The 19395-nt window shown below is 46.3% G+C and overlaps 1 protein-coding gene across 3 annotated transcripts in view; it reads right to left on the reverse strand.

The window, feature by feature from the left end:
• nrp1a (neuropilin 1a) overlaps positions 1 to 19395 on the reverse strand; it is a 123244-nt gene that overhangs the window by 12812 nt on the left and 91037 nt on the right. For all 3 annotated transcript variants that reach the window (XM_052506845.1, XM_052506849.1, XM_052506843.1), the window contains exons 10-12: positions 4505 to 4680; positions 4034 to 4189; positions 2544 to 2688 (exon numbers count right to left, since the gene is read on the reverse strand). In XM_052506845.1, coding sequence (XP_052362805.1) covers positions 2544 to 2688; positions 4034 to 4189; positions 4505 to 4680 — 477 coding nt within the window. The remainder of the gene's footprint in view (positions 1 to 2543; positions 2689 to 4033; positions 4190 to 4504; positions 4681 to 19395) is intronic.

Raw genomic sequence — 19395 nt, forward strand, 5'->3', positions numbered from 1 at the left:
GGGACGAGAAATGAGGACCCCGGTCGGAGACCATGTCCACGGGCAGTCCATGGATCCGGAAGATGTGCTGCACCATGAGCTGGGCCGTTTCTTTGGCAGAGGGTCGTTTGGAAAGAGGAATGAAGTGGGCGGCTTTGGAGAACCGATCCAACATGGTCAGGATGATGGTGTTGCCATCAGATGGGTGAAGACCTGTGACAAAGTCCCGGGAGATGTGAGACCAGGGACGGTGAGGGACAGGCAGAGATTGGAGGAGACCAGCCAGAGCTTGCCAAGGAGTCATGTTCTGTGTACAAACTGTGCAAATGGCAATGAATGAGGACACGTCCAGGACCATGGAAGGCCACCAAAAGCGCTGTCGCACAAAGGCCAGGATCCGACGAGCGCCCGGGTGGCAGGCCAGCCTGGAGGAGTGGGCCCACTCCAGGACCGCAGAGCGGACGGTGTTGGGAATGAACATCCGGTTATCAGTGCCTCCCCCGGGGTTTGGCTGGGAATGCTGTGCCTCACGGACCTGCTTCCCTATTCCCCAGCTGAGTGCCGTCGCCAGGCATGAGGTGGGATGGTGGTCTCGGGTTCCAGGGTAGTAGTCGTGGGGCTATAGCGGTGTGACAGTGCATCCGGCTTGACATTCTTGGATCCCAGCGGGAATGAGAGAGAGAAGTTGAACCGTGTGAACAGCAGGGCCCATATGGCTTGCCTGGAGCCGAGGCACTTGGCGGTGCGGAAATACTCCCGTTTCTTGTGGTCAGTCCTCACGATGAACGGATGTTCCGCCCCTCCAGCCAGTGCCTCCATTCCTCCATCTTCACCGCAAGAAGCGAAGTGGTCCGGGCCTTGCTGAACACCAACCCGGAGGTCCTGGTACTCCGCAGGAATGGCGGAGAGGTCCGGGGCAACTTCTGAGCCCCTAGGAAGACGTGCCGGGGCAGGTTGTGCTGACTTCAGGTAATGTGCGTGGCAGGACTGGCTCCAGCCCATGATGGCACCAGTAAACCAGTTAATGAGGGGATTGATCCAGGAGAATCCCAATACCACAGGAATCAGATGGGTGAGCAGGATCACTTGATGAGTAGGAACTGGAGAGCCTCGCTGTGGTTCCCTGACACCCGTAGGTGGGAGTGGTGTTGTGGGCGACTCAGCCTGTAGAGCACCCGTCCAGCGCTCTAACATCCATGCCAATGGAGAGTGCTGAGTGTAGAAGTTCAGCTCGGACGCCAGGGTAGCGTCCAAAAAACTCTTGTCGGCCCCAGAATCCATGAGAACCCAGGGAGATTTGGACGAGTCTCTCAAAAAGCAGAATGGCATGAAAAGGGGTGCGAGCAGGGGAAAATGGGGCTCCCGAGAAGGTGGAGTGGCCGATGAGATGGCGCTGCTAGCAACTGGGTTACTGAGTTACCAAGAGAGTCTGGGAAAAGACAGGAGCTGACAGGACAAACGCTGGTAATCTTGACAAACAAGACGAACTGGCAACAGACGAACAGAGAACACAGGTATAAATACACAGGGGATAATAGGGAAGATGAGCGACACCTGGAGGGGGTGGAGACAATCACAAAGACAGGTGAATCAAATCAGGGCATGACAAGATAGCCTAAAATAATGAAGGAATATCCTCAATGTAGCCTATATAAATTGCACACATATTTGTTTTAAGGTATTGTTTTCTCTTTATTTTACCCGCCCGCCACCCCCCTGCCCTTCAGCCACACAATATTTGATGACGCTAAACCCGTCCGCCCCGCGGATATAACCTCGGGGACTGAAGGTTATGAGTCAACCCGTGCATCACTAGTGTATGTGTGTGAGTGTATGTGTGTGAGAGAGAGAGCATATGTGTGTGTGTGTTCGAGTGTGTGGTAGCATTAATAGTGAAAACAAGCATTATCCTCCCTCTAAAGCCCCCAGTGGGACTCCATGTCTTACACAGGGCTACGCTCGCTACAGCCTCCCTGAAATCCAATATGTAAATCCACTTAGGCCTGGCAGAACATGTTCTTATAGCTGAGCTGGTTCTAGTCTAAATTAGCTTTCGGTGGGGGGGGGGGTAGAGAAAGGGAAGAGAGATAAAGTAAAGGAGGTGAGAGAAAGAGAGAAAGGGGGGGAGAGAGAAAGAAAGAGGTAGAACGCGAGAGAGAGGGGCAGAGGGGGAGGGAAGGGTGGGAGAGAGGCCCCAGAGATGGAACCGGGACTAGAAGGGGCTTGCAGTAATCCTCAGGCCAGGTGGGGTTTCATTTGATCCCATGTGCAATGTGCCTGAGTGGTCTTTCTTCAGGAATATTCTTCAGGAATATGATGTAGCACGCATGGAGACAAGACAACTGTCCCTCTCAGGGAGATAGTGTTGCCTTTTGGGCCTAGGACAAGCACCATACATTCAAACACCACCTCGAGAAACACCATGCATTCAGCTCTAAAACCGTCATCACACAGATGATAGAAGATGGACTATGTGTGTCTGTGTGTGTGCCTATGTGTCTGTGTGTTGTGTGTGTGTGTCTACAATTAAAATGTGTGTGTGTGGGATTCCATTTGAGGCCTACCTTCAATCTCACAGCCCAGGAGCTCGAGTCGGAGGCCCATTCCAGCAGGGGTGGACCTCTCTGGGTAGACCCTGACGTAGCGTGTCAGCAAGGGCTCCACGGTCCTCAGCTCTGGTGTATCGTAGTTCTGATTCCCCTCGAAAATCTGTGGAGAGAGACAAAGAGAGAGAGAGACAGAGGTAGAGCGAGTTAGAGAGATCTATTGTTATTTTTAGAAATCCTTTATTGGCACCATTTAGCTACTGTGCATACAAAGCAAGAGAGATATAAAACGAGACAGAGACATTCAGAGAGAGATACAACGAGAGAGAGCGCAATATTATTGTCTGATAATGTTATTGCTCTGTCTGATATCTCTCCTATCAGAGGCACGAAAGCAGGCTTATTCCTTCCTTCTGAAAAGGAGCAGGGCTTTAGCAAGGCTGAGAGGGGGGAGAAAACAATGGAACGTTGACCCATTCCTCTGGCTGACATCTAAAGTGCTGTCAGTGGGACTGCAAACAAGAGCCCGGTGGCTACAACTAGCACCAGCCACCCAGCAGGACACAGAGGTCAAAGACAGACTCGGCTCTTTCTGTCTCTGCTCAGGCTCCGAGAAAGAGAGAGGCTAGGGGCCCTTTAGTTGGTAATAACGTAGAGATGAGGTACGATAGAGGAAAGGAGAGGTTTGATTCTGTCTCCGCTCAGCCTCTGAAGTTATCTTCTGAAAGAAAGGGGGATTCACTTTGGGAATAACAGAGGTAGACGTAGAGGACAGGAGTGGAGAGGACAGTATAGGAGAGGAGAGGAGAGTGATGGAGTGCAGTGGATTAATGGCCTTTAACACAGGAACAAGTCTTGTCTGTCTTTGATGCTCAGAGGTTTTTAGCAAAAAAGGGAGAGACGGAAAGAGAGAGGAAGAGAAAGGAGTGATACGTAGGACAGGAGGATATCGAGCCTCTCACTCCTTCATAAATCAACCATCAGGCCATCTGGAACACATTTGTATCCTGTCAAAGGAGGTTGTAATTGGGGATGGGCTGTAGCGGTGCTTCCTGGAGAGGTATGTGTGTGTGTGACACACACAAAGCATATCGAGGCCTGCAGATACATCTGGGGTGGTTTCTGCGTGTCACATGCTCTCTCTCAGCTCTCCTGCCTCTTCTCACCTCTCCTCTCTCTTGAGGAGAGCATAATTCCACTGAAATGCTTGAGCAACACCAGTAGAATATTAAGAGCAAAGACGCTAGGCAGCATAGGACTAGGAGAAGCATTACAGGTGGTTATACAAATGTGCTATAGAGTACTACCCAAATGGATTTGGCCACAGGACAGGGATTATTACCTGTATCAATGTTACTGTATGTCTGTGGATGGTTTTCAGTTGAAAATATTAAGATCATTTTCCATTAGTTAGTCAACCAAACCCTATTTTTTTGTCATCTCCTCAACACGGTAAACACAACAAACAAACAAACAAACAAACAACCAATCAAAACGTCCTCTCTCACCTTTGGCTTGTTGCCATTAGTGTCCTGGACCATCTTCCAATCAGATTCATTGTTACTGTATCCCAGTCTGAACTTCTTCATGAAAACCTTGTTCTCTCTGTATTTCCCTCCCTGGATGATGAGTCCTCTCACCAGCTTCTCCTCCCCCAGATCCACCTGCAGATGAATGGAGATGAAACGCCTTATAAGCAGTTCATAGACATGCATGACAAGTCTTATAACGCATTATGACAGAATCATAATGCATTATACGTGCATGCCTTAAGTAAAGCGTTACCAAACTGTTTATTTGCAATGTCATCATAAATTTTGCCAAATTCTTTGTATGTGAATGCAGAATATATACTGAAAACCAAAATGTATTGTGATATGTTACTGTATATGAACCAATATTTCATAACCATTAAACCTTTCTCTAATTACAAAGCGATTAAAAATATCAGAAAAGTCTATTATTGTAGGTGATCTAACCTGTAGCCACTCTGAGGAGAAGGGCTGGGGCTGGGGAAGCAGGGTCCACCCGGAGCGGCTGGTCAGCAGGCGGGCGTTCTCAGGAACCCAGCTCCGGTCAGTGTGGGACGAAGCTGTGATCTGGGCATCTGTGATCAGACCTGATACCATGCCCAGCATGCCCGAACATGGGTACTCTGAGAGAGGGAGAGAGAGGGGTTAACAGAAGTCTTTCATTGAGCAAGAGGTGATTTGAGAGAGTACCTGCTGGGATATAAATATAGCAATAAATGATTTGTATCAGCAGCCAGAGAAGGTTGTTCTTCATGGTTTACGTTTTTAAGGGGGGAAAGACGGGGATGAAGTGAATGATTGAGACAGTGAGTTATAGCGATGAATAGGGATGGTGTGAGAAACAGTTTCTCTGATGCATCCACCTCTCTAGACATTTCTCTCTCCCCCCCTCTCGCTCTCTCTCTCTCACACACACTCTACCTCTCTCCTGATGTCTTGCATACTAATGTCTCTGCCCACAGCGATTGTCTCCCGGCAGCCAATTAAAATGATCCTCTCCTTCGCCGTTCGTTTCTACCTCTATGCATTCTGGGATTTTCTTTCATCTCTAACCCTCTCCCTCTATGCCCATTTCCCCTCCCCCCTTTCCTTTTGTCTTTCTATACCTCTGCTTTCATTTAGCCCTGTGTTCTCAGAACTTTCATCCTGAATCTGCGTTAGTTCATTTTCAGAACCTTGTGCATTCTGCCTTTCATTCTACGTTTCATATGCCCTAGCTGCATGCTTCCAGTACCGATTTCACTTTGTGCTGCACCGTTTCGTTTGCTGGCAGAAATGTTCTGTCAATGAACCAACACACATACAGGCTGGCTGGCTTGTCTGTCTCCTGGCTGGCCGTCTCTTACATTTCCTTCCACTTCATCAAAAGCGTCTGAGTCTGCAGTGACCTGCAGTAACCAATATCATCCTTACAATCTGCTCCCAGGGAACGGGATAAAAGCAGATACATTTTGGAACGTCTGCATCTGTATTAAACTCAGAATAACTCTGCCAACTCAACAGAAAAAGGCTTCGTTTCAGTCCTCTCTCTCTGTCTTTATAGTTATCTGATGTTGTTCATGTTCGAATCAGAGAATGAACTAGTCTAAATTAAATTAGAGAGAACTCCATGGTTCCTCGGGACAGGTCCAAACGCTCACTGGGAGATTTGTCATCCATTTGAGGGTTCCCTTTCGTCAGCTGCCAAGAGCCCTGTGAGTGTGATCTCTGATAGTGCCTGTGTCAGAGGGAGGCTAAGGCACTCCACTGCAATGGCTCGCACTCTCGCTCTTTGAAGTAGTTGGATAAAACAGAGTTGGGGGGGTCCAGGGGTTGGAAAGTTTGGGTGATCAGAGCCATCCAAACTGTAGGAATGAGCTGTTAATGCACCTCAGCGGTCTGGTTGGAGATTGTTTGGGACGGCACGCATGGCGGACACACCGACCGTGTATATGTGTGTGTGTGTGGTGGAACACCACTGTAAGGGGCAGGGTAACCCAGGGTTTGAGTGGAGAATTCTCTGGCTAAACACACACATGGGCTTATTTACCAACAGAACAGCAGAAACTAAGCAGTCAGCAGGGATGAGGTTAATAAGTAGCTGTGTATCTCTGACCGCAGGGCACATCTCACATGTGCAAATACCAGATGTGATTAGACACAGCCTGAAGGCCCTGGTTTTCTGTGGGCTTAAATTGGGACACATTTTTGTATCTCATGAAAAGTATTTGTATACTGTCAGTAATCTCATTAAATGATGATTCTCTCTGAATCTATGTGATTAGAGGATTGCCAGGTGGACTGGACTGAAAACTGAAAACAGTTAAAAACCCCGTTGACATGTATGAACATGTGGGTGTGATCATTCTACAGTGGTCCCTGCAACATACGCTCTAACCGGTGTGATTAGAAACACTTCATTGGAACGTCTAGTGATGATTGACGCAACAGTCAGCGTTTGAGCAAACCACCGTTTTTTTCACAGAAACATTTTGCACAAACACAGTCTTCACAAGGTTATGTCCTCAATGTGAACCGTTTATTTCTTCCTTGGTTCTGGCCTTTCTAGGGAGCTTGTCCTAGCCTTTCTAGGTTAACTTGTCCTAGTGCTTCTACACCTGCATTGCTTGCTGTTTGGAGTTTTAGGCTGGGTTTCTGTACAGCACTTTGTGACATCAGCTGATGGAAGAAGGGCTTTATAAATACATTTGAGTGATGTCTGTATGCAATGTTCAGACAGTCACAGAAGTAGCAACTGCATAACACTTTTGTCATCCAAATCGGAAAATGTAGGCTACATTACTCTTAGCACTAACTGAGTAAAGGGTGAGCTAACACAAGCGGCTATATATAGCCAACTCTCAGCTCATAGTAATTATACAACGGGTGGGTTTAATCCTGAATGCAGAGTGGTTATAAACCGCATTCCAGCTGGTGTCTATTCCACAAGTTACCATCGGCTAAGTCTATGACATTAAAATGCCTATTTACTCTGTTCTGACTGCGCAATCCACTGTCTCATCAGCCCAGCCAAGCAATTTATAAACTTGATCTCCACTATAAAAAGCATCTAGACATTATCTCACATTTCTTTTAGACTAACATTTCGTTTTCAACAGCGGAGATTTGTATAAATCATGCTGTCTCTCCGACATTTGCAGTATTGTTTCAATGTTCAAATACGATCTCCAGTTGTCCCATATTAATGAACGTGTCGGGATCAGACGGACAGGCAGGCGGTGTTTCTCAATCAGTCGAAGTCATGAATCAGCAGGCATCATTTTTATGGATATGTACAAAGAATTGTCATTTGAAAAAAATATCAAATGAAACGAAGTGCAGCTAGTTTGCCATCTTTCCAGCTTCAGTTTGAAGTGATTGTGCTAGCCAATAACACAGCTATCTCCTCTGAGCAACAGTGTCCTGATGAGTGAGCACATTTTCTATGCCAGGTGAAATCGTGCCTCATTAGCTTATTGTTATGGATGCATCCAAATGAATGTGTCTAGAAACAAATGCAAATGTAACTACTTTAGCCTTATTCTAGCTGCACTTTCAGACGTGACCGTAGTTGGCTAGCTAGCTAGATTGCAAGGGATAAGAGCGTTGCCAGCCAGTATGGCAATGGAACACTCAGAAGGACTGGGTCGCGTCCATAGATACAAAACAAAAAGCTCTAGCAACCGAACCGATAGAACGAACGACCATCCGGGTTGGGTAGCAACCCTAGATTTGTGTCTAGACTATATCTTGTGGAAGGATGAAATAGTATGAGTAAATTAATACAAATAAAATGTTTAATGAAAATATATCTATTATTTGAATATGATGGTAATGCGTTGTATAAAAGTGATAATGCCCTCGAAGCCGTTTTTTGGAGGATTTATCTTCCAAACACCAGCTTCTCCGGCATTATCACTTAATTTTAAGATTGGTTGTTTGGATACTGGATGACGAATGGACGAGCAGCGTTCCATGCCGTGCTGTAATGGCCATTACAGACACACCTACTGTATGCCTGCTAATCTGAAAATTATCACTGCGCCTCAATAAGAATAAATTGTTCATGTTGCTGTCCGAATCATCTGTTTGATTTATCTCAAGTTGAACATTATTTTCCCCTTGCTTCCAGCCTAGCATTTAGTTTGGTACATTGGCGGTTATAAACCTCGCTGTCTGCCTGTACAACCTTTTGAAGTTTGATCTCTGTATTATCAGAGTGAACAGTGCCCAGACAAAAAATTTTTTCTGAGCCAGTCGAAATCATGCAACAAACGTCATTATCATGGACATATCCAAGTAAATGCCAATTGAAATGCAACTAGTGTACTGTTATTCCAGGTTCAATGTTTGACGTGACTGAATTAGCTGCAGTTAGCTAGCTAGCAAGTGACAAGAAGATTTTTCTTTGTCAACCAAAGATAAGAGGTGACAAGTTAAGTTGGGTTTGTTTGCAATATGCATGTTGAAGGCGAAGGGGGTGTGTCATCTACCATCATTCACCTCCCATCACTCATTTCCGGAAAGATGAGTGAACAATCCCTTTACCTCGTTTTGCTATAACATCTTTGGTCTGACAGACGTTTACATGATACCCAAAATGCTTTGAATGATGTCAACAAACATGGATCCACATATAGCTGGAAAATAGCTTAGCTTATCATAATCAGTACAACCTTCAAAAAAGTATTTAACACACGTGTCCATTACAATCTATGCAAGAATTGGAATGCATGATTTGTCACCAGTACTTGAAAACGTGAATAAAACAGTAAATAAAGAAATTATTACCACACAAACCATTTTCTAATAGTGATTTATTGATGATACAAGTGGCCCATGCCATTGTTATGATGCTGATGATTTGTTTATATTTTTACTGTTGTGGCTAGATGTATTTTAATTCACCTAACCTTCTGCATTAGTTCCTAACTTGCCACGTTAATTATCCTAACCTGCAATGTAAACAAACAATCTGTGGAGACATATCATCAGTATCACCACACCGGCAGCCAATCACGTCAACTGACACTCTGATCATTGTTGTTGTTTATGTAGCCAATGTAGCTAGTGGGCTAAGCTGTAGCATAAGATATGTCTTTCAAAAAGAGACAGCTCACAAATGCAGAAATTCTGGAGATTTTTGTACATTTTAACAATGATTATTTTTTGGGTGATGTAGGCAGACCAACATTGGTTGAAGTACAGTAGGTCTGCAGGAGCTGGAAGGCCTCGAGCCATTTCACCCCTCCTGGCCCTGATCTTGGTTTTGATGAGACCCCGTCTTGAGTGCCACGCCCCTTTTTATTTGCAAATGGACATACAGTTCACATACAAATCAAATATAGTTCCATTATGCAATTGTATTGACAATATCTCACCCACCTCCCCACTCTCTCATCATGGTATCCACTCCCTCTTCAAACAGTATGTTGCTAGCATACAACGCTGCCCTCAATCTTCAGCACAAAAGATGTTCAGTTCCAGTTATGATGTTTTATTTGTTTTTGTTTTATTTCACCTTTATTTTACCAGGTAGGCTAGTTGAGAACAAGTTCTCATTTGCAACTGCGACCTGGCCAAGATAAAGCATAGAAGTGTGAACAGGCAACACAGAGTTACACATGGAGTAAACAATTAACAAGTCAATAACACAGTAGAAAAAAAAGAGAGTCTATATACATGGTGTGCAAAAGGCATGAGGAGGTAGGCGAATAATTACAATTTTGCAGATTAACACTGGAGTGATAAATGATCAGATGGTCATGTACAGGTAGAGATATTGGTGTGCAAAAGAGCAGAAAAGTACATAAATAAAAACAGTGGGTGGGCCATTTACCGATAGACTATGTACAGCTGCAGTGATCGGCTAGCTGCTCAGATAGCAGATGTCTGAAGTTGGTGAGGGAGATAAAAGTCTCCAACTTCAGCGATTTTTGCAATTCGTTCCAGTCACAGGCAGCAGAGAACTGGAATGAAAGGCGGCCAAATGAGGTGTTGGCTTTAGGGATGATCAGTGAGATACACCTGCTGGAGCGCGTGCTACGGGTGGGTGTTGCCATCGTGACCAGCGAACTGAGATAAGGCGGAGCTTTACCTAGCATGGACTTGTAGGTGACCTGGAGCCAGTGGGTCTCCCCTCTCTCTCCAGATGAAATCTCGCGTCTTGTGACGGCCGGCCGGCCAACAACCTGCCCGCTCGACCCTATCCCCTCCTCTCTTCTCCAGACCATTTCCGGAGACCTTCTCCCTTACCTCACCTCGCTCATCAACTCATCCCTGACTGCTGGCTACGTCCCTTCCGTCTTCAAGAGAGCGAGAGTTGCACCCCTTCTGAAAAAACCTACACTCGATCCCTCCGATGTCAACAACTACAGACCAGTATCCCTTCTTTCTTTTCTCTCCAAAACTCTTGAACGTGCCGTCCTTGGCCAGCTCTCCCGCTATCTCTCTCAGAATGACCTTCTTGATCCAAATCAGTCAGGTTTCAAGACTAGTCATTCAACTGAGACTGCTCTTCTCTGTATCACAGAGGCTCTCCGCACCGCTAAAGCTAACTCTCTCTCCTCTGCTCTCATCCTTCTAGACCTATCGGCTGCCTTCGATACTGTGAACCATCAGATCCTCCTCTCCACCCTCTCCGAGTTGGGCATCTCCGGCACGGCCCACGCTTGGATTGCGTCCTACCTGACAGGTCGCTCCTACCAGGTGGCGTGGCGAGAATCTGTCTCCTCACCACGCGCTCTCACCACTGGTGTCCCCCAGGGCTCTGTTCTAGGCCCTCCCTATTCTCGCTATACACCAAGTCACTTGGCTCTGTCATAACCTCACATGGTCTCTCCTATCATTGCTATGCAGACGACACACAATTAATCTTCTCCTTTCCCCCTTCTGATGACCAGGTGGCGAATCGCATCTCTGCATGTCTGGCAGACATATCAGTGTGGATGACGGATCACCACCTCAAGCTGAACCTCGGCAAGACGGAGCTGCTCTTCCTCCCGGGGAAGGACTGCCCGTTCCATGATCTCGCCATCACGGTTGACAACTCCATTGTGTCCTCCTCCCAGAGCGCTAAGAACCTTGGCGTGATCCTGGACAACACCCTGTCGTTCTCAACTAACATCAAGGCGGTGGCCCGTTCCTGTAGGTTCATGCTCTACAACATCCGCAGAGTACGACCCTGCCTCACACAGGAAGCGGCGCAGGTCCTAATCCAGGCACTTGTCATCTCCCGTCTGGATTACTGCAACTCGCTGTTGGCTGGGCTCCCTGCCTGTGCCATTAAACCCCTACAACTCATCCAGAACGCCGCAGCCCGTCTGGTGTTCAACCTTCCCAAGTTCTCTCACGTCACCCTGCTCCTCCGCTCTCTCCACTGGCTTCCAGTTGAAGCTCGCATCCGCTACAAGACCATGGTGCTTGCCTACGGAGCTGTGAGGGGAACGGCACCTCAGTACCTCCAGGCTCTGATCAGGCCCTACACCCAAACAAGGGCACTGCGTTCATCCACCTCTGGCCTGCTCGCCTCCCTACCACTGAGGAAGTACAGTTTCCGCTCAGCCCAGTCAAAACTGTTCGCTGCTCTGGCTCCCCAATGGTGGAACACACTCCCTCACGACGCCAGGACAGCGGAGTCAATCACCACCTTCCGGAGACACCTGAAACCCCACCTCTTTAAGGAATACCTAGGATAGGATAAAGTAATCCTTCTCACCCCCCTTAAAAGATTTAGATGCACTATTGTAAAGTGGCTGTTCCACTGGATGTCATAAGGTGAATGCACCAATTTGTAAGTCGCTCTGGATAAGAGCGTCTGCTAAATGACTTAAATAAATGTAAATGTAAATGTCTGGCGACGAATATGTAGCGAGGGCCAGCCGACTAGAGCATACAGGTCGCGGTGGTGGGTGGTATAAGGTGCTTTAGTGACAAAACGGATGGCACTGTGATAAACTGCATCCAGTTTGCTGAGTAGAGTGTTGGAAGCTATTTTGGAGATGACATCGCCGAAGTCGAGGATCGGTAGGATAGTCAGTTTTACTAGGGTAAGTTTGGCGGCGTGAGTGAAGGAGGCTTTGTTGAGGAATAGAAAGCCGACTCTAGATTTGATTTTCGATTGGAGATGTTTGATGTCAACCAAGATGGCATAGCAGTTCAGACGTCTTTTGTCCTCGTCTTGTCGTGTCCTGTATATATATATATATTTACAACTTTTTTCACATACATTTTATTTTTATTTTCCATCAACTCATCTTCAAAACACTCTCCTGCAACCCGCCGCACCAATTTATATTTATAAAAAAGTATTATTTACCTCAAATCTGTAATCCTCCAAGAAGCTAGCCAGAAACTCCAAGAAGCTAGCCAGAAACTAGCCAGAAGCTAGCCAGAAGCTAACCCAGAAGCTAATTCAGAAGCTAGTTCAGAAGCTAATTCAGAAGCTAGTTCAGAAGCTAGTTAGCTTCTTTACTGGCAAATCGTTAGTATTCAGCTAACCACGGTTTGTGGTCATCAGCTATCCTTTAGCTCAAAAATCTATCGCCAGTTTTGTACGGCGCAGCGCGGCTCGGAACGGAACATACCGGACCAATTTTTCTCTCCATGTCCCTGGATTTGAACTGCTCTCTGGACATTCATACCCGAATCTCACAGCTAGCTAGCTGCTATCCGTGTGACTATCGACTTTCGGCGATTCCGGAGCAAACATCAATTATTCCGGAGCTAGCCAGCTCCGTCAATCACTCCTGAGTTCCATCAATCACTCCTGGGCTGCAGTCACCTATCCGGACCTGTTTTACTGCCTACGCGGAGCCCCACCGGGCCTTCACAACTGGACTGCCGACGTTATCTACCCGAAGGAGATCCGGCTGGCTCCTCCGTCGCGACGTTACCTGGACGCCCATCTGCGGCCTGCTAACCGTTAGCTGTCTTACCGGCTGCTATCTGAATAGACATCGGACAATTTATTTATTTTTATTATTATTATGTTTTCTTGGGCCTCTATAACTATATCTATTGTTTTTATTTTTGTTGTTGTTGTGTGATTTGGATTAATCCCCTCTACCACACGGAACCCCACTAATCTACTGACGGAACGCAAGAGGTGGCAACAGACCTCCATCCTATGCTAGCTTGCTACCGATGGCCTGGCTAGCTGTCTAAATCGCCGTGACCCCCAACCAACCTCTCCAAGGAGGAAGGAGAGTTTACAGTCTAACCAGACACCTAAGTATTTGTAGTTGTTCACGTATTCTAAGTCAGAGCCGTCCAGAGTAGTGATGTTGGACAGGCGGGTAGGTGCGGGTAGCGATCGGTGGAAGAGCATGCATTTAGTTTTACTTGTATTTAAGAGCAATGGAAGGCCAAGGAAGGAGAGTTGTATGGCATTGAAGCTTGCCTGGAGGGTTGTTAACACAGTGTCCAAAGAAGGGCCGGAAGTATACAGAATGGTGTCGTCTGCGTAGAGCGACCTCATTGATGTATACAGAGAAAAGAGTTGGCCTGAGAATTGAACCCTGTGGCACCCCCATAGAGACTGCCAAAGGACCGGACAGCATGCCCTCCGATTTGACACACTGAACTCTGTCTGCAAAGTAGTTGGTGAACCAGGCACGGCAGTCATCAGAAAAACCGAGGCTACTGAGTCTGCCGATAAGAATATGGTGATTGAGAGAGTCGAAAGCCTTGGCCAGGTCGATGAAGACGGCTGCACAGTACTGTCTTTTATCAATGGCGGTTATGATATCGTTTAGTACCTTGAGCGTGGCTGAGGTGCACCCGTGACCGGCTCGGAAACCAGATTGCACAGCGGAGAAGGTACCTGTTTGTTGACTTGGCTTTCAAAGACCTTAGATAGGCAGGGCAGGATGGATATAGGTCTGTAACAGTTTGGGTCCAGGGTGTCTCCCCCTTTGCAGAGGGGGATGACTGCGGCAGCTTTCCAATCCTTGGGGATCTCAGACTATATGAAAGAGAGGTTGAACAGGCTGGTAATAGGGGTTGCGACAATGGCGGCGGATAGTTTCAGAAATAGAGGGTCCAGATTGTCAAGCCCAGCTGATTTGTATGGGTCCAGGTTTTGCAGCTCTTTCAGAACATCTGCTATCTGTATTTGGGTAAAGGAGAACCTGGAGAGGCTTGGGCGAGTAGCTGCGGGGGGGGCGGAGCTGTTGGCCGAGGTTGGAGTAGCCAGGCGGAAGGCATGACCAGCCGTTGAGAAATGCTTGTTGAAGTGTTCGATAATCATGGATTTATCGGTGGTGACCGTGTTACCTAGCCTCAGTGCAGTGGGCAGCTGGGAGGAGGTGCTCTTGTTCTCCATGGACTTCACAGTGTCCCAGAACTTTTTGGAGTTGGAGCTACAGGATGCAAATTTCTGCCTGAAGAAGCTGGCCTTAGCTTTCCTGACTGACTGCGTGTATTTGTTCCTGACTTCCCTGAACAGTTGCATATCGCGGGAACTATTTTATGCTATTGCAGTCCGCCACAGGATGTTTTTGTGCTGGTCGAGGGCAGTCAGGTCTGGAGTGAACCAAGGGCTATATCTGTTCTTAGTTCTGCATTTTTTGAACGGAGCATGCTTATCTAAAATGGTGAGGAAGTTACTTTTAAAGAATGACCAGGCATCTTCCACTGGCGGGATGAGGTCAATGTCCTTCCAGGATACCCGGGCCAGGTCGATTAGAAAGGCCTGCTCACAGAAGTGTTTTAGGGAGCGTTTGACAGTGATGAGGGGTGGTCATTTGACTGCGGCTCCGTAGCGGATACAGGCAATGAGGCAGTGATCGCTGAGATCCTGGTTGAAGACAGCGGAGGTGTATTTGGAGGGCCAGTTGGTCAGGATGACGTCTATGAGGGTGCCCTTGTTTACAGATTTAGGGTTGTACCTGGTGGGTTCCTTGATGATTTGTGTGAGATTCAGGGCATCTAGCTTAGATTGTAGGACTGCCGGGGTGTTAAGCATATCACAGTTTAGGTCACCTAACAGAACAAACTCTGAAGCTAGATGGGGGGCGATCAATTCACAAATGGTGTCCAGGGCACAGCTGGGAGCTGAGGGGGGTCGGTAGCAGGCGGCAACATTGAGAGACTTATTTCTGGAGAGAGTCATTTTTAAAATCAGTAGTTCGAACTGTTTGTGTATGGACCTGGAAAGTATGACATTACTTTGCAGGCTCTCTCTGCAGTAGACTGCAACTCCTCCCCCTTTGGCAGTTCTATCTTGACGGAAAATGTTATAGTTGGGTATGGAAATCTCCAAATTTTTGGTGGCCTTCCTGAGCCAGGATTCAGACACTGCAAGGACATCAGGGTTAGCAGAGTGTGCTAAAGCAGTGAGTAAAACAAACTTAGGGAGGAGGCTTCTGATGTTGACATGCATGAAGTCAACAAATGAGGGTGCCTGGGGACATGCAGGGCCTGAGTTTACCTCAACATCACCCACGGAACAGAGGAGGAGTAGTATGAGGGTGCGGCTAAAGGCTATCAAAACTGGTCGCCTAGAGCGTTGGGGACAAAGAATAAAAGGAGCAGATTTCTGGGCATGGTAGAATATATTCAGGGCATAATGCTCAGACAGGGGTATGGTGGGGTGCAGGTACAGTTGAGGTAAGTCCAGGCACTGGGTGATGATGAGAGAGGTTGTATCTCTAGACATGCTGGTTGTAGGGCGAGGTCACAGCATGTGTGGGAGGTGGGACAAAGGAGGTATCCAGGGTATGAAGAGTGGAACTAGGGGCTCCATTGTAAATTAAAACAATGATAACTAACCTGAACAACAGTATACAAGGCATATTGACATTTGATAGAGACATACAGCGAGGTATACAGTAATCACAGGTGTTGAATTGGGAGAGCTAGCTAAACCAGTAGGTGAGACAACAACAGCTAATCAGCTAGCACAACAACAGCAGGTAAAATGGCGTTGACTAGGCAGGGAGGGTCGGATTAACTACACACAGAGCCTGAGTGCGGCTGGGGCCGACAGATAAAACATAAACAAGCAGAATGGAGTACCGTGATTAATGGACAGTCCAGCATACATCAGCTATGTAGCCAAGTGATCAGTGTTCAGGGGGGCAGCGGTGGATGGGGCAGGGAAGCTAGACCGGCGAGTATTATCCAGGTTAAAAAAACTGGCTGGCTGTGCAGAAGGTAAAAGCCGCTAGCAGTGGCTAACAATGACTAAATAGCTTGTAGCTAGTTAGCTGTTTAGCTTCTGGAGGTTCTTGAATGTGTTCTAAAAATATAAAATAATAGCGATTCCGTATCACATTGGGTGAGGCAGGTTACCGGAAGGTATAATCAAATTAAAAATCGAAAAGAGATTGAAAGTAAATATGTTGGCAAGTTATGTTCTATACTGTATGTGTGTAGTTTCTGAAATACAGAATAAAGAGGAATTATTAGTAATTACAATACAATATCAGGATATAACTTCAGAGCTCCATAAGGGGGAAGGGCATAGCTATGCAGGCCAAATACAGGGCAATTCAATGGTTATGATAAGGCCAGCCTGGGTAGCTTCAGGATACAACAGAAGTTTTGCACATGCACACTTCACAGGGTAGGCATTCCCTAACGGAACTATGCAAATGAATGCTAGAACGCACCAATAGGATCTTACTAGCTCATGCTTGGCTCTGCCCACCTCTTGGCTCTGCCTACCTCCTTGCTTATTCTGCCCACTATGATTAATTTGCTCCCATTGGAAATGACAGGCGCTGGTCTATCTTGGGTTTGTTATAAAAATCTTTGCTAATACTTCTTTGATGCCATTAGCATCAGCATTGTTTTACAGAACTAATAGAAACATGTAACTACATAAGCACAATTGAGTATAACACCATAAAGGTTATGAAATCAGTACCTTGCTTGTCCGTGGCTGTAAAGGAATACACACAGAATACAATATGCGCCATACATAAATACGATGTGCTACAGTAGAAATTACACAACCCAATATACAGAAACTGCATTATGATAAAGAAACAAGGCACTTACTTTGATACGAACACACAGAGTAATTATTAGTAAGGAAAACAACAATAAAAAACCCGGGTGAAAAAGTTTGGGCCGGTTCTGTTCTGACTGGAAATGTAGCAAATGTCTGCATACTTGACCTAGGGAAACACTGGTGGAATGCTTGGGCCATTGGGCTCTCATCAAAAAGAGAAGTTTGTCCGCCTCATCTAGCTAATCCTTGCCTTACATCAGCATAGCATGCCTCAAACGTAAGTTGTCTGCCACAGTGAAATGGGCTACTTCTATGTTAATTAATGAGGAGGAACGCACCTCGTTTCAAACTGTTGTGAAATATACAAGTTGAAAGATAGCAGAAAGACAATTAACAGGCAGCGTGCCTTGGTTTTTACTGGCAGTGGGGGATAACTGTCCTGTTGCCTAAGAATCCCATTTTGGAACAATAACCATGTTTCCATCCACAGTTTTTATGCGAGTTTTATTTGATTTCACCTTTATTTTACCAGGTAGGCTAGTTGAGAACAAGTTCTCATTTGCAACTGCGACCTGGCCAAGATAAAGGGAAGCAATTTGACACATACAACAACACAGAGGTACACATGGAATAAACCAACATACAATCAATAATACAGTAAAAAAAAATCTATATACAGCATGTGTAGAGTAAAGTCATACCGTATTAAAAAAAAGTCACGACAGCTGTGTGGAAACAGGAAGTTTCGATACAATTTTATAAATGCCGACAATTTGTTTGTTCTACATTGTGGGATCTTTTTGGGTCTGTAAAATTAATTATGTGAGAAACGCCTTTATGCGCGGTGGAAACACCTTTATGCGCAAATATTGATTTAATAACCATCATATCGAAGTAAACTTGCAGTCAAGCAATGATATGGTGTGTGGTCCTCCCACTATGACTGGGAAACCGAGCAGTATAGTAGGCTACAGATGAAATGATGAATTTCGCAGGGTGGTGAAAGTGCACTGTGACCTTGATTCGCCTTTCCAAGGCACGGTGTGTGTGTGTGTGTGTGTGTGTATGTGTAATAATAATCTCATCATGTAGACTAGCCTACCTGCAGAGCCTACCAACACTGTATCTGCAATCTGTTTGCTGGAGCGCAAATGCCAAGACCAGAGCAGGCACATTTGCTATTTAACACAACCGTTTTTTGTGGCAAAAATATCGATAGAGTTGAAAGTATGATGGAAATATATTGAACTTTACAGTTTTATTCAGTACATGAAAATTTAAGTGAAAAAAATTATTTTGTGTGCACTACATATTCACGCACTGATTTTTACCCACAGAAAGTGCAATTGGTGAAAACACACCACTGGTGGGAAAATTGAGAGTTCTAGAGTTCTAAAATTCTAGAGTATTTGCATGAAAATCTGTTGCCATTTGGAAGGAAATCTAGCTAAGGAACAAATTCAGAAATCACGCGTATAAGAATATATACTTGGAACCTTCTCAAACCTGACTTGAGCATTACAAGATTCCCCTCCCACCCCCATCCGCTCTCTGAGTGCCTGCAGAACATCCCAGCTGGCAGCATGATCAGAGTGGTGTTCTGCCTGCCGCAGGCTGATGACGGCACAGAGGGGCCCTGTGGCACTCCCTGCTCCTGTGATGTGTCTGCAGTGTGGTCTTTGTGTCTGTAGTGCAGTCTGGTCGCAAGCCCAAACCCTCTCCAGCTATGTGCCAGCACCGCACTGTCCTCCTCTCTGCCACAGATACACATATATGTAAATACACACACACACACACACACACACACACACACACACACACACACACACACACACACACACACACACACACACACACACACACACACACACACACACACACACACACACACACACACACACACACACACACACAAACGCAATGAGACGCACACACATAAAAGGAACACACACTAACAAGAACACAAATACTAATAAACATTCAAAAGCAAGAGAACATAGACAGACTTGCAGACAAACAATTTCACACACATGAAAAAGAACCCCACACACACATAACTCCTTTCACATGCCCATAAAAGAAATGGATGACAAAAAGGGAAGTGACGATATGAACCCAGCCACAATCAAAGCCTTGCAGTGGGTGGAAAGGTTCCAACATCACACTGATGAGGATCACTGTAGCGGGAGACTGAGGCTAGGGGGGGTGGGGAGGAGGGAACAGGAAGGTGGACCAGAGCCATGGAGGTGGTGTGTGTGTGTGTGTATGTGTGTGTCTACGCAGTAGAAGCAGCAGCACTCCGCTAGGGGAAGGCGCTCTGCTGGCCCCCGCTCCAAGAGCTCTGCCTGCCTGCTTGCTGTTGAAGTCATCCATATTGAATGAGGTACATTCAAACATCAGG

Source organism: Oncorhynchus keta, chromosome 4, assembly GCF_023373465.1.
Source record: "Oncorhynchus keta strain PuntledgeMale-10-30-2019 chromosome 4, Oket_V2, whole genome shotgun sequence".
In the NCBI taxonomy this organism is placed as follows: Eukaryota; Metazoa; Chordata; class Actinopteri; order Salmoniformes; family Salmonidae; genus Oncorhynchus; species Oncorhynchus keta.